We start from the raw sequence: 14,189 nt of genomic DNA, 5'->3' as shown, positions 1-14,189 counted from the left end.
CTGTCTTTTTGAACTGAGGAGCCCAGAACTGGACACAGTAGTTTAAATGTAGCCTCACCAGGGCAGAGTAGAGGGGGGAGACCTCCCTCGACCTGCTGACCACGCTCTTTTTAATGTACCCAGGATACCACTGGCCTTCTTGGCCACAAAGGCACACTGCTGGCTCATGGCCAGCCTGTTACTGTACAATCTGAACCTTAGCTTTAGGGTAAATGAGGCATTGACAAAAAATGTACAAAAAAACACATGATAATAACTGCTGTATAGTGCAGTCACAAGAAAAAAAAAATTGCACAGACAGCCTTCATAATGGTACTTTTAACTCTGCAAACAGAATAGCATTTTAACTGATGCATTTGCTAAATTTTATTCTAAATTGAAAACAGACTCCGAAACAAAAACAAAAATCCAGTATATGACATCCTAATTGCATTTATTAATTAACTGCAACTGTTGTCACTGGCATATATATCTGATTCTTAATTATCAACCATAAACAGCAAACAGCAATCTAGTTCCATTACATTCCTATTCGAGTCCTATCTTTCTGTGACACTCCTCCGAAATTTGTTTTAATACCAGTTACCTTCACCTACCCAGATTTCTTTCCATCTACTACCCTAATCCTTCCCTAACATTTTTCTTAGTTTTTATCTCTTCATCCAGTTTCTGCGATGCCCAGCCATGGGGGCTTCTTGCCTTCAACCTTCCCTATTGCAGTCCACACAGATTTATTTTTCTATGGAATCACAGTATGAACACAATTGTGACCAGTCATTCAGTTTGTTTCTTCTCACTCCAAAATGAACACGAAAGAGTGGCAACTTATAAGGGCTTAAACTGTTGCATCATGATTTCCCAACAGAAAATTTTGCTCAGGTCAAAGAGCATCTTACCAAAACCGTTAGTGATACTGTTGGCCTAGAAATCTTGTGTACATGAATTTGATTGCAAATCTTGTTTTAAAATAATGAAAAATGTTCTGACAAATTAGAATTCTGCATTCAGCCTTGCAATGCCTTGCTTTCACTTGAAATGATGATGACATTTCAGGTGACAACTCACCATTGCTTTGCAGAAGGTGGCTGTCACATTCCATTAGCCTTTCCACAGGAAAGGGAAATCATTCCCTTTGTTTTTAAGAAAGCTGAATTTGGGCAGCCACCCTGAAAGATGTGACTCAGTCACAGGGTACTAAGCAGCAAGGGACTGAAAAAGACAAAAATGGCTCAAGGGAGCAGAGAGCAGGACATGTAGAGAAATACTAGAGGAAATTGAAAAGCCAAGGTAACGTCAGGAGCAGCAGTAGGAGTGATGGCAAAGTGTATATACTTTGTGGCAGACAGAGCAGTGTATCAGACAGGAGACTGAGGAAAAGGAAAGGAAAATAGGGAACTAATTTGCATCTTCAGTGCCTATTGTCACATCTCTAAACAGACCTGTCAGCCTGCTGGAAAACTTTGTCTCAGTGTATGTGATTTAGGAGCGCAAGCATTTGTAGATATCTGTTCTACAAATACACTGGGTGGCATGTCCCTGTTCCTCACTCACTCCAGCCTCGATTCACTTCTCCAGCTGCTGATGCTAGCAGAGGATGTATGCACTCACAGCACTTTCCTGCAAACAAGAATAGCTGCCAAATGACCAGCGAACCAACTGTTGAGAAAAGGCCTCAGCTTTCTTGCTGCTGCTGGCGTTCTGTGCATCATCCTTAAATAGTTCAACTATTTTGTCCTGTTTATCCATTTGAAAATTTTTGTCCTAAAGAGTACCAGCTACTAGCTAAAAAGTGACGTCATACCACCTCATATTTCATTTTACTACTTTTGCATACTGAAACAGTGCTGCTTGAAAGACGCTCTTGCAGTGGTGATGCAGAAGTCCTGTGACATGACCTTGTAATATAGTATGGCCATATTGCAATTTCTGAATGTATTTCTTAAAACACATTCCACGGGGCTTCTGCCCACAGACTGCCAGTGAAATTCTCTCAATTACAAAGAAAATCAAAAATCAAATTGGAAATGCAGGGAGGCAATTTTCCTGCTCCCAGCTACACTGTCTTCTGCTGATTTGAGAAAATGAAGAAAAACATTCTAATAAATGTTTTCAGTTTTAAAGCATGAAGTATTACAAATAACTGTGCGTTCTGAAAAGCACATTTTTAGCAACTTACTTTCACTGGCTGAATAGTCCTGTGGATCAAGTATCCCTGATTCCTGCAGTGATCTAATACAGGAGTCCACCAGCTCCAGACCAGTAGTGAGCTCATCTTCTATATCCTTCTGACCATCTGTAATAACATTAACACAAAACAGTTTAAGAAAAGCAAAAGGTAAAACTAGTTACGTGTGATCATGTACTTATCAGTTATAGCTGATGAAGGAATGGAGAACACACCAAAATGGCATATTCAGAGCAGGCTGGCCACATTGATACAGGAGAGTTACGCTGCACTTACTTAAAAGTTTGGCCTTGGATTAATAAAAGCAAACTAAGAAAGCACAGCCCTTATATTAAGAAAAACCTAGAGACCAGTGCCTTCTCTTGAAACTTCGCTTTATTCTATGTAGATGCTCCATTTGCCAACCCTAATCACTTTTGCCAAGTTCTGCTATTTTTTCAGCAGAGTTTTCACACTCTAGAAAAGAAAACACCCAACAAGAGCATAAATGCATGTTGTTCTCCCCTCTACCTTATTTAGGAAGTATATTCTTTATGGGAGAGAATATATGTAGTACTCTATATGCAGTACTTTAATGGTAAGTTTATTACCTTGTGTTTGCCAGTGAAACTGCTCTTCTGTTGAACTGCAAAGGAAAAGGAAAAGTGTTAAATTTTTATGAAATGATTCAGTAGTGTGCCACCAATATTCAGATCTAAATATATTCTGAAGAAACTAACTAAAGAGTAAATAACAGATTTTCTTAAGTATTATTTTATGCATTTTTTTTCCAGGAATAACTTGCACAGCATTCATTCAGTGGGGAAGAATCAACTTCATTTCTTAACTGAATAGTTTATACATACATACATACAGTTTATACATACATACAGAAGCCACTCTTTTAGTCTCAATGCAGAAATTACATTGTTGCAAAGCTAAATTGTCAACATTTTGCAACTTTTGGGGATCCTATTTGTCTGATTTTCCTTTTTTTTTTTTTTTTTTTTTTCAGAGAAAGCTATAAACTGCTTTCTCAGGTGAACAGTTACCTGTGTTTTTAAATGCGTCGTTCCTGGTTCTACTGATCATCATGTGCATTTTTATTATTCAAACATGCAGCTAAGTTAATTCAACTGGCCTGCACAAGAAAGTAAATTTAGAACTGTTTGTGCTTTCATGTACAAGCACATAAGCAATGGAAGTTCTTAATATATAATAATGAGAGTGTACATTAGAATACAGATTAGGTTTGCATGTGTTTTTTTTTCTCTAGTAGATAAAATGCAGGATATGATCAATTAGGGAGTGAGAACACTTTACTCAAAGGCATGATGTGCCTGACCTTCACTACAGATCTTTCTTACATGCCAAGAATACAAAAAGGTTTGAAGTCATTCACAATCCTTTTAATAATAGTGAATTTGTTATTATAGACACAATTAAAACTTTTTTCTGTACATTTTTGCATTTTTGTAAAAAATATATTTATTTCTGATGTTGAGAATAAATGCTCTTTTTAATAAGCACATGGGTTTTAAATCTTGAATTGTTTTCTCTTTTCCTGGCGGATGCTGAAGCTCTTATGAAAATGTGAATACAGCTCCTTGTATCTATGTTCTGTGAATGAGAATAATGCAAATGAAATGAAATGCTTCTTTCTGGATGAAAATAACCTAATTATTAATCAAATTTGGCAGTAAAAAAAAAAAGGATAATTGCCTAATTTACATATAAATAGTACTAAAAGCATGTTTTAATTTCCAGCTGGCATCACAAGTGTTAATCTGACAAATTCAAACCTACAGATCATCATTAATTTCCAAACATCCTCCCCCTGTGGTTTATTTTGATGCACTGGTGTGGGGTTTCATAGATTAAGAAGCTAGTCCTCCAATCAGACACTCTGCTAAAATGTTTGCATTCAAGTGCATTGAAGCTAATAATATTGAAGATAAACACAGCCAGAGTCCTCTGGCAAATAATTATGGCAAAGTACTGAACTGGAGAAATGACTTTAATTGAAATTGCCTTTTCAAATGTAGCCTTGACCCTACTTGGTGGTGACAAGGGACAGTGGCTCTTTTTGCAGCTCCTTTTGCCTGACTTTCAAAATCGCAACTGAAGGTTCAGTTGGCACCAGGAGACGTTTCAAAGCAAGGTGAGCAACTTGAAAGTATCCTTCCTCTCTGGAATTAGGGTCATCCACAATAAGCAGCGTATTTTCCCCCACTATACAGTCCCACTGCCAGGATCCAGTTTTCTACATGAGTAATAGATACCACCTCAAACGACACCACAAGATTCAATACCTCAGATGGCTTTCTTGCTGGCAAAACCAATTCCAAAATCATGCTGGTAACAACATTGTGTCTTCTCATCCATGTCAGCGAGAAAAGAAAATCCAAGTCTGTGCACAAAGAGTGAGCTATCATCTCCAGGAATTCCCTTTTTAAACAGTAAACTCATATAAAATGTAGACCCTTGAAACAACTGTTTCCTGCTCTTGGCCTGAAGAGGATTCCTTGCTGAAACAACCAAGAGTGTCTTGCTGGGAGCCCATACACTGTCACACAGGTGTGCAAAATCTGCATCACTGAGAAGAATCCCTTCTCTGTGCTTTTCTTTTAGGTTTTTTCCAGCTTTATAAGAGATCAGTGCAATTGATGATATACTGACATCAAATGCATAAAAAAGCCCAGCAAAATAAATAACAAAGGTATTCTCACCTTAATTAATTTTTCAGCACATTGAGCAAAACCAAGCTTTCTGCTTTGTAGTTTTCTTAAAGATAAGTTCATTATTCCTGTGCTTCATTATAAAAGTATGCAAACTCTACCAACTTTGACTGAGAAGTTAACAAAATTAAGTACTTTTTTGAGAAGTTCTGAACCAATCTTTTTCGAGCTTGAGGAGGGAGGTTTTAACCAGCATTACATTAGTATAGTACAAGAAAATAATAGCCTAAAATATTAATGAGCTGAAAACTCAGGAAGATATAATTATTAGCTCCCTTAACCCTAAACCATAGAAGAAATAACTAAGATTTCTTTGCTGTATTCCTCTCATCACTGGTAGTCATTTCATCCTACATCTACTTAAAATGCTCCAGTACAAAAAAGATGACCATTCTACTTCATTCTATTAGCGTTATACAAAAAATCCTGTGTCACCACTCAACTATACAGAATTTTGAAGTAAATATATTTATATTGTCTTCATGAATAGAAATTATTGAAGAAAATACCCAGGAAGCAAAATAATGTAAAAATGAGAAGATAATGCCAAACAAACAAACAAACAAATGACAACAACAACAACAAATAGAGATTTCTTCATGAAAATGAATAAACGTTCTTCATGTTCATCTTGAGACTGGTGAACATGTCTTCTGTAAGTATGCACAAAATTTTACCCTTAAGAGCTACCTATGCAAGGAAATATTCCAGTAAAAGTTATTTTATCTCCCTAGGTGTGTATGAACAAAGTAAATGTCCACAGAGTTGTTATCTTGACTCCAGCTGAACTCAAACGTTCCAGTGCCTTCACTCAAGCTAAGAAGATGAAAGGAAGATGAGCACAGCATGCCTGTTTGGGGCAGCATTACATGAACAGAGCACTCTGGGAACTCCACCTGTCTCTGCAGTGTGGAAAGCTCAGGATTACATGGAGTTGCAACTATGCCAAGTTTCTACAATCATCCAAGGATGTCTGACTATGCCCAAAAGTTTGTTTTTAGGCATTTACAGAAAAATCACAATCTGAGCTGCAGTATGCCTAGAAGCATGCAGCAAATGGGGCCTTTGGGAGCCTTGATTAATTTTTCATGTACCTCGAGCAAAGATAAACATGAAGTGGGTGTCCTCTTCAAGTGAACTGGGTAGGAAGTGAGCAGCTGGCAGAGGAGATTGAAGAGGACTGGCTTCGTAGAGACCACCAAGCTGCCCCAGAGCAGCCAGCACCAGAAGAAGTTTCAAAGCAAGGTGAGCAATGCACGGCCATCAAATTCCTCCCCCAACAATATACAGGAGTCAAAAGCATTTCTGGTGGCTTACAAGTGAACACTCAAAGTGACATCAAATCTCACTTTCCCGGGCCATGCTGAGACATATTTACTTAAAAGTAACCCTCAGAGGAGGCAACCCAGAGGTGGGGAACACTTTGGACCACTTTGGCAGAAGAAAACCCACCCAAGATATCCTTAGACAGCATTGCCGTAGGGCCTGGACAAACACCCAAAGATTGTCTTTCAACGCAGGTGCCAGGGGGCAGCAAGGGCAGGCTGCTCTATGGGGATGGTGAGCAGGGGTCTGGGGTGGTGGCAAGGCAGTGACCTCTGGGAGTCAGGGCAGGGTCTGCATCGGGACTGGGTCCTGAAACAGTGCCCAGAGTCAGAATACGAAAATTCACTTTCTTTGACCCACACACCCAAATATATCGGCGCAAATGCACGTCAGGGCACATGACTATGTTACTCAAGTCACATGCCTTATTGATCTTTAAAAGAGCACTGTAGCAAAGACCCTTAATTCTTGGTGGGAAGGAGTATAGGACTTCGAGTCACTCTTTCTGGCACACCTCTTCATTTATCACAGAGCCTGCATACACGCTTTAAGGGCAAACCCACACTGCTATATTCCTTTGATTATCCAAGAAGCGTTCATGTGCCTCTTTGTGTGGAGAAGTCAGTCAGTTTCCAGTTGTCATTCAGTTTTTGGAGAAGTGCTGCAACAATCTGTTCCACAAAATGTTTATTTCTATTGTTTTATAAAGCAATTCATGAAATTATATCCAACCCTACCGTACAACAGCTATAAAAGAACTTTTACAAGGAGCTGTATCAGCTACCATCTTTTCAATTACTTTTGCAATGGAGCTTCACAAACATAGCTGTATATAATTACAGTCAGATACTGTCCCACTGATTTTTAAATTGTTATTCTGGAAGTTCTCATTTGTGGAAGGTGGAACAAAAAAGATTCAGAGACATTTCACAAAAAGCAAGGAGGTTGACAAGCACTAATATTCTGGCTCAAGCAAAGGAGAAGCAGCTCTTAAATCATCAGTATGTTTTCTTTAATATTACATAAATAAACTAATCTTTGGCATCAACTGTTTGGGAAAAAAAAAGAGCTAAGAATAAATTTGATATTAAATAATTCCTATCAATTACCACAGAAAAAGGCCATAATCGCCATATTGTTTCATACTATTTCTTGGTTGCCTGATTTAAAATTATGTCAAAATTTCTGACTGCAATAATCACCTCTACAGATGCAAAGATGCGACACAGTAATCTCTCCTAAATCACACTCCATTAGTCAGCTATGGTATTAACTCAGCTATCAGATCAAGAAGTCCTTTTGATGGTCCAACAAATCTAATTTAATACTCTACAACAATCCTCAAAACTGTAAAAAATAAATAAATAATAGTAATGAAGAAACAGGCCCCGCTCCTCAAATCCCCCAGTACTTTACTGATCACTGACCTTTTATATCCTTTGAATTTCAAAGCAACTTTTTACATTGTTGCAGAGTTCCTCACAGCTTACAGTGCCAGAAAACTGGCATAATCTCCTTCCATGGAGATATTGAAGACCCATCTGGATGCCTACCTGTGCGACCTATTATAGGGAACCTGATGATCTTCTGAGGTTCTTTCCAACTCCTGCAATTCTGTGATTCTGTGAAAACTGTTGGTTAATTCCCACCTGTATTAGAAAGGCCTTGCTACAAATTCCTGTGAGGAAAGGGAATTGCCTATTTTTTTTTCCAGACAAATTTTTATCATTCCCTAGGTTTTACAAAATAAAAAGCAGAAATCTGAGGCTCTTCTATGAGTGTTTGGTATTTATTTTCAAAGATGTGGGGAATTACGCACAGCCAAATATTCTGTAAGATATCAAAACTGATGCTTTCTTCTTGATTTAACATTTGCAGAAGTGTGCAACCATGTTTTCCTTTGAAAGTGATTTTTTTTAACTGCTCCAGCCTGTTTAGATCCACTTTTCATACACTGAGTATGCTTAGTAATATACGTTCTATTTCTTCTTACTTAAGTGATTTATAAGGTTCAATGTTCTGCAGTACTATGAGTGCAGTCTAACTGCAGAGCATGCATCTGCATCTTGCTCTCCTCCTGGAGCGCTGCTGATGTATCCACAAAGCAGAAAGCAAGGCTGCTATTTAAGGGAGAGAGCATAATATAGTTCATTTCCCTACAGTTTTTATCTTCACTCCTGAAGTAGTCAACAAGAGAATCAATTCTAACAAAATTTTCGGACCTGAAAGTTGCTCGATTCACTTCTCATGTATAAAAACACACTCCAAAAACATTTACTGAAGTTTTGATTGAACTTAGCCACCTGGAAACAAAACACTTGCTACATAGCTTGCCAGAAGCATCCAGTTTTCTTTAGTTTCAGTTTTGCCATTAGTTTCTTGTGTAATAACACAGACAAAGAATCACAGAACAACTCTCTGAAACATACCAAGGAGAAGAATTTGGAGGACAATACATTTGAATACTTGTTGTACTTCACTTCATTTTAAACTTGAAAGCAATAACAACATTAGAGAGTCTAGAATTACATGACTCCTGTTTTTATTCATCCACAGATGTCCATTTTTATCTGCTGGGGGAGACAGGGTACTGACTTAGGTAGAGCCTAATTCTGATTCAATAAAACCATTCTCATGCTCTTATTTAGAGAATCTAAGATCAAATCAAAATAAATCATTGTGTAATTTCCCTTAATTAATTAAATAAGAAAAAGGACGATGGTTCACAAATAGGAGGATTTCTGATAAGGTAATAATGTTAATTCTTCCTCTTTGCTTCAATAGCTATTTTTATTTCGGTAAGGAGTTCATTTTCAAACTTCATTACCTGAACAGGAGTGCATTGAAAATTTTAGCGTGCTTCCAAGGAGTATTAGTTTGGATAGCATTGTACTATTGTATTTGTTCAGCCGCAATGAGAGATCTGATCAAATCAAGCATCTAAATGATACAGTCACAGAATCATACAAGAGCTTCCCTGAAAGGGACACCTTCTATTTTATGATGCTGGGCCATGACGTCAGAGGCAGATGGTGGTATGGCAGTAGAGGCTGAACCTTCCCACCAGTATTCCATTACACGTTGTTGCCACGTGACAGATGGCAGCAGAGGAGCAGTCTGACAGAATGGCATCCGATATGGACATGAGGATAAAGCAAAGGTGTGTCACTGAATTCTTACATGCAGAAAAAACTGCACCCACTGATATTATTCATCAATACTTGGTGAACATTGTTGGAGACCAAACAGTAAATGTTAGCACAGTGAGGCAGTGGGTGGTGCATTCCAGTAGTGGTGACAGTGATGTGAAACACAAGCTATGTTCCAGATGGCCATGCACCGCTGTCACACCACAAAATGACGAGTGTCTCAATCAGCTCATCAGAGCAAATTGGCAGACTACAGCCAGGGAACTCTGTACAGAGCTGAATATCAGCTTCAGTGCTTTGGAAATGATGGTGACAATGTTGTAATATCACAAAGTTTGTGCCAGATGGGCCCCACGAATGCTCACACAGGAACAGAAACACCACCACTGACTGTCTCCTGGATTGCATCATTATGGGTGATGAGACATAGTGTCACCATTATGAGCTGAAATCAAAATGGCAGTGCGTGAAGTGATGACATGTGAATTCACCACCAAAGAAAAAGCTCAGGATGCAGCCCTCAGCAGGTAAAGCAGTGTGCACTGTCTTTTGGGATAGGAAAGGGGTGATCCTTCTGGATCCAGATTTGGTGCCTTCTGACTTCCATCTGTTCCAGCTGACGAAAGATGGACTGTGTGGACAACATTTTCCTAGCAAGGATGCCATCACTGTAGCTGTGAAACAGTGGTTCACCTCCTTTTGTGCACATTTTTATGAGCATGGTATGCAGGCTCTTGTTCAGGTTTGATGAAAATGCATAACTAATGGTGGTGATAATGTTGAAAAATAGTGTTTTGTAACTGAGACTTTGCTCTATCAAGTAGAGTACAATAGTGCTCTTTGCATCTGTTATAGCTTCCATGGAAATAAATAGAAGGCATTATTTTTGGAGTGACCTACATAGAATAGCCTGAATTGTAAGAGACTCATATGGATCATCGAGTCCAACTCCTTGCTTCACACAGGACCACTCAAAAATCAGACCATATGTCTGAGAGTGTTGTTCAAATGCTCCTTGAACTCTGGCACCTGGGGCGGTGCCCAGTGCCCTGGGGAGCCTGTACCAGCATACAACCACTCTCTGGTGAAGAACCTTTTCCTAATTCCCAACCTGACTCTTCCCTGACACAGCCCCACACTGCTCCCTTAGGCCCTGTCAGTGTCACTAGAGAGTAGGGCTCAGCTCTGCCCCTCCACTCCCTGTGAGGACCTGCAGCCACCATGAGGCCTCCCTTCAGCCTCTGCTGGTCTGGGCTGAGCAAACCCAGTGGCCTCAGCTGCTCCTCACAGGTCTTGCCTCTAGACCCCTCAGCATCTTCATAGCCCTCCTTCAGACAGTTTCCAACAGTTTTATGTCCTTTTTATATCGTAGCACCCAAAGCTGCACCCAGCACTCAAGGTGAGGCCTCACAGCGTAGAGCAGAGTGGGACAATCCCTTCCCTTGACCAGCTGACAGTGTTGGAGCTGATGCACAGTTGGCAATTTTGTTTGCCTGGGCACACTGCTGACTCCTGTTCAAGTTCTGAGGCACATACTTGCCTATGCATTATTGTACAAGCACTGCAGTAACTCAGCTCAAATCATGGATGCACAGAGTCAGTTAAGAATAATCATCACAACACATCTTTTCTGAAACTTTTTGGATTTGGACTTTGGTAGCAGGAAATGAACTTGTTAAGAAACAGAGTGCAATGTAAACAAAATTCCTTTGAGGAAATCCACTTCTGTGCATTAGAATATTGCAACATTTATTCCTGAGATAGCTAACCACTAGAGCACATAACAAACATGCATCAGCAACATGAAGCTATTCATCTCGTCGCAGACAGAGATACCCCTTCTGCTCAAGGCTTAATACTTAAAATGCAGATTCAGCTAAGAGACTCATGCTGACCGTTGCTTTAAGTAAATTATTTTAAGTGTGACTACACTCACTTGTGACTATTTCAATCACACTGTTTGTTCCGTATTGTCCTCGGTAGCTAGTAAGAAAGTTGTTTTCTCTGTTTTTTTGAGGAATGACTCATTTTGAGTTCAGCACTTCCTCAGGGAAATAACACAGACAGAAGCCAGACAGACTGTACCAGAAAGCACGTTCCATGCAGAAACCTCCCAACACACAAATGGTCTGACACTGTGTGAAATCACACATCACACCACTTCCCAATTCCCTTCCCTTACAGCCTCTTTACATTAGCTTCACTCAGCTCCTTCCAAGAAACTGACCCCTCTTGGGCTCTTTGCCTTCTCCTCTTTCTATTGAAACAACTCTCTCCTTCCCTTACCATTCCCTCTCCTTTCCTACTGAAGAAAAGACAGAACTTTTTGCTTAGCTGATTATTTTGCTGATCCCCTTCCCACAGCTTAGGCTTGCCATCAGCTGCTTGGGCCAGGATCAAACTCCCTCTGTGCTGAAATATAGGGTGGATGTCCCTCGTAACTAACAAAAAATATTCTTAACATTGATATATTTCTGAATTTTGAGATTGAATAAATTGCCATCTCCACCTTATATATTCTTTTTTATTTCTGTATTCTCCACTGGATGTGTGGACTTGAGACATTGCCATGAAACAGGAAAAGGTTCTGCAGGGAGCAGGAAAATTTTTTTGATCTTTCTTAAGGGAAGATTAAGTAAATGATTTAATGTATGCCTTAAAAAGACAAGTTTACTTGATGCATTAAACAAATTATTTTCTGTGGAGTCGAAGGAGGGATAATCATGAAATAATTTAGGTTGGAATAACTTCTGGACATCGCTTGTCCAGCCCCAACTTAACGCTGGGCTCACTTCAAAGTTAGTTGCTAATGGCCATGTGCTCAATGAAATGTTTTAACAAGGCACTGGGGAGATTGATGAGTATTCTGCTGTTCAGGGTGTTATTAGTTAATTCTCTCTTTTTTTAAAGAGAAAATAAAAGCTCGTAAAAGGTCAACTCAGAGGAGTTTGGTGAGCTTAGATGAGGCAGCTGAAGTCAGAGAAGGAAGCAGGTGGTAAGAAAACAAAGAGGTTCATTGAAATTTTAGCTGGAAATTTATAAAATGTACTAAAATATCACGGAAGTAGCCATCTGATTTGTGGTGAGGGGGCCAAACCTCACCTGTTCTTATAACGTTCTTTGATAAATCTGTTAGAAAGAGATGGTGTTAGTTAAAACTTCAAGGAGCTGGACTAGATCCCAAGATGGTCCCTCCAGTTCAGCCTTTTAACTACTCTCAGCCTGTGATGCCGAAGCGTGATGAAGCCTGACGATTGTTACACGATGTAGCAGAAGCACAACTGCCTCTATTAGTTGCTCAGACTATCAGAAACACAAAGAAACCAAGTCACTCGAGAAGCAGGCAGTACCAAGAATCACATATGCAAGAAATGATGACCCTTAAATTTACTTTTCAGTGGATGAATGTAAAGGCAGCAGAGAACTACTTTCCAACCTACATTGTTGGATGGATGTAAAAGTAATTTGGCCGATTAGGTGGGTGTTAAGCAGCTGAATCAACCCTTGAACAATCGTTATTGATTTATGATTTCAACTATGGGAGTGAAAATTCTCATTTCTAAACTGTCTGTTGGTATATGGAGCTGACAAATTATCCAAGTAACCAAAACTGCACGTGGTAATAACATCTATTCATCTATATGGATAACCTTTACTCACACATTCATTATTGCAAATGAGTACAATTACATGAATGCAAATTGACAAAAAATAAATGTAAGCTCCAGACAGATCTGGAGTTTTGCCCTATAAAAATACAGTCTTTTATTTGAGATTTTTTCCCCATTAAGGCTCAGAGGGGGAAAAAATCGTCAGTTCCCTAAGACAATAACACTCATTAATTCATTGCCTACAAATGACTAAAGAAATATGTAATATATTTTAAGAGTATGTATGCATTGAAGAGAATAACCTTAAACAGTAAAAGGATGTCCTTATAGCAACTTGAAGAAAATAACCATTCAGAGAACATGCAAATGATACTGAGAACAAAAACACTTTGCTTTGTCTTTATTCCCAGCAGATTATTACACTATTAAATATTGTTAAATAGTCATTTGGCAACAAGAGCAGTCCTTTGCAATTTTTTGTCTTTTTAACAAAAGGATGAAACCACCTTTCTACTTAAAAATATTCTACATCTGGAACATGGAAGTTTCACTGTGTGGTTCAGTATTCAATCTTTTCACCCTGGTATAGGTACATAATCTACACATTTCAATACTGAGTTAAAACTGCAAGAGAATTTTGGAGATGTAATTTCCTGCTATTGCATGCACTGACTTCTCATTTGAGATCTGCCAGACAGGTACACCATGAAGGGCCTCAGCAGTAACAACAGAGGGATTGAAAATCAGATCAAATCAAGAGACAAATGCTCAGTCGATCTCAGAAATTCTGATAATCACTTCTGGCTTTCATCTGGCTTCTCTGTAACCTAATACCAAAATTCTTGTTTGCATCTGTAAACATGCAGCTGATTTTGTTACTAAACCTTGTTCTTCTGCTCCCTTGCTTCTGCTTCGGGCAATCTTTCTTGGAAAACAGAAGTCTACCCCTGTATTTCCATATTATTGTTTCTTTAAACTGCCAAAAAGACCATCTTTCTCTGCACAAAAATCTGGAAGTGTGAAATTCACAGTGCACTAGAGTTTAATTTTACTCTTCTTTTTTTTTTTTTTTCCTTCAGTTTGTGCAAATTGGACTAGTGAAAAATGTTTGTTATCTAATTACCACAAACTTTCCTGATGCAAATCTAGCCCCAGTGCACCAGACAGGTGACTTAACAAATATTACAGGTTCTCATACTGA

At 38.9% G+C, this 14,189-nt stretch overlaps 1 protein-coding gene across 12 annotated transcripts in view; it reads right to left on the bottom strand.

The window, feature by feature from the left end:
- CTNND2 (catenin delta 2) overlaps window positions 1–14,189 on the bottom strand; it is a 629,078-nt gene that overhangs the window by 298,057 nt on the left and 316,832 nt on the right. For all 12 annotated transcript variants that reach the window (XR_002434978.1, XM_021386174.1, XM_021386172.1 and 9 more), the window contains 2 exons: window positions 2,776–2,810; window positions 2,177–2,293 (listed from right to left, as the gene is read on the bottom strand). Coding sequence is in view for 10 of the 12 variants with exons in the window: in XM_021386174.1 (XP_021241849.1) it covers window positions 2,177–2,293; window positions 2,776–2,810 (152 nt within the window). In the remaining 2 variants the exon portion in view is untranslated. The remainder of the gene's footprint in view (window positions 1–2,176; window positions 2,294–2,775; window positions 2,811–14,189) is intronic.

This window comes from Numida meleagris, chromosome 2, assembly GCF_002078875.1.
Source record: "Numida meleagris isolate 19003 breed g44 Domestic line chromosome 2, NumMel1.0, whole genome shotgun sequence".
Classification (NCBI taxonomy): domain Eukaryota; kingdom Metazoa; phylum Chordata; class Aves; order Galliformes; family Numididae; genus Numida; species Numida meleagris.
The sequence above is the reverse complement of the archived record's forward strand: the minus strand, read 5'-3'. Positions and strand labels throughout refer to the sequence as shown.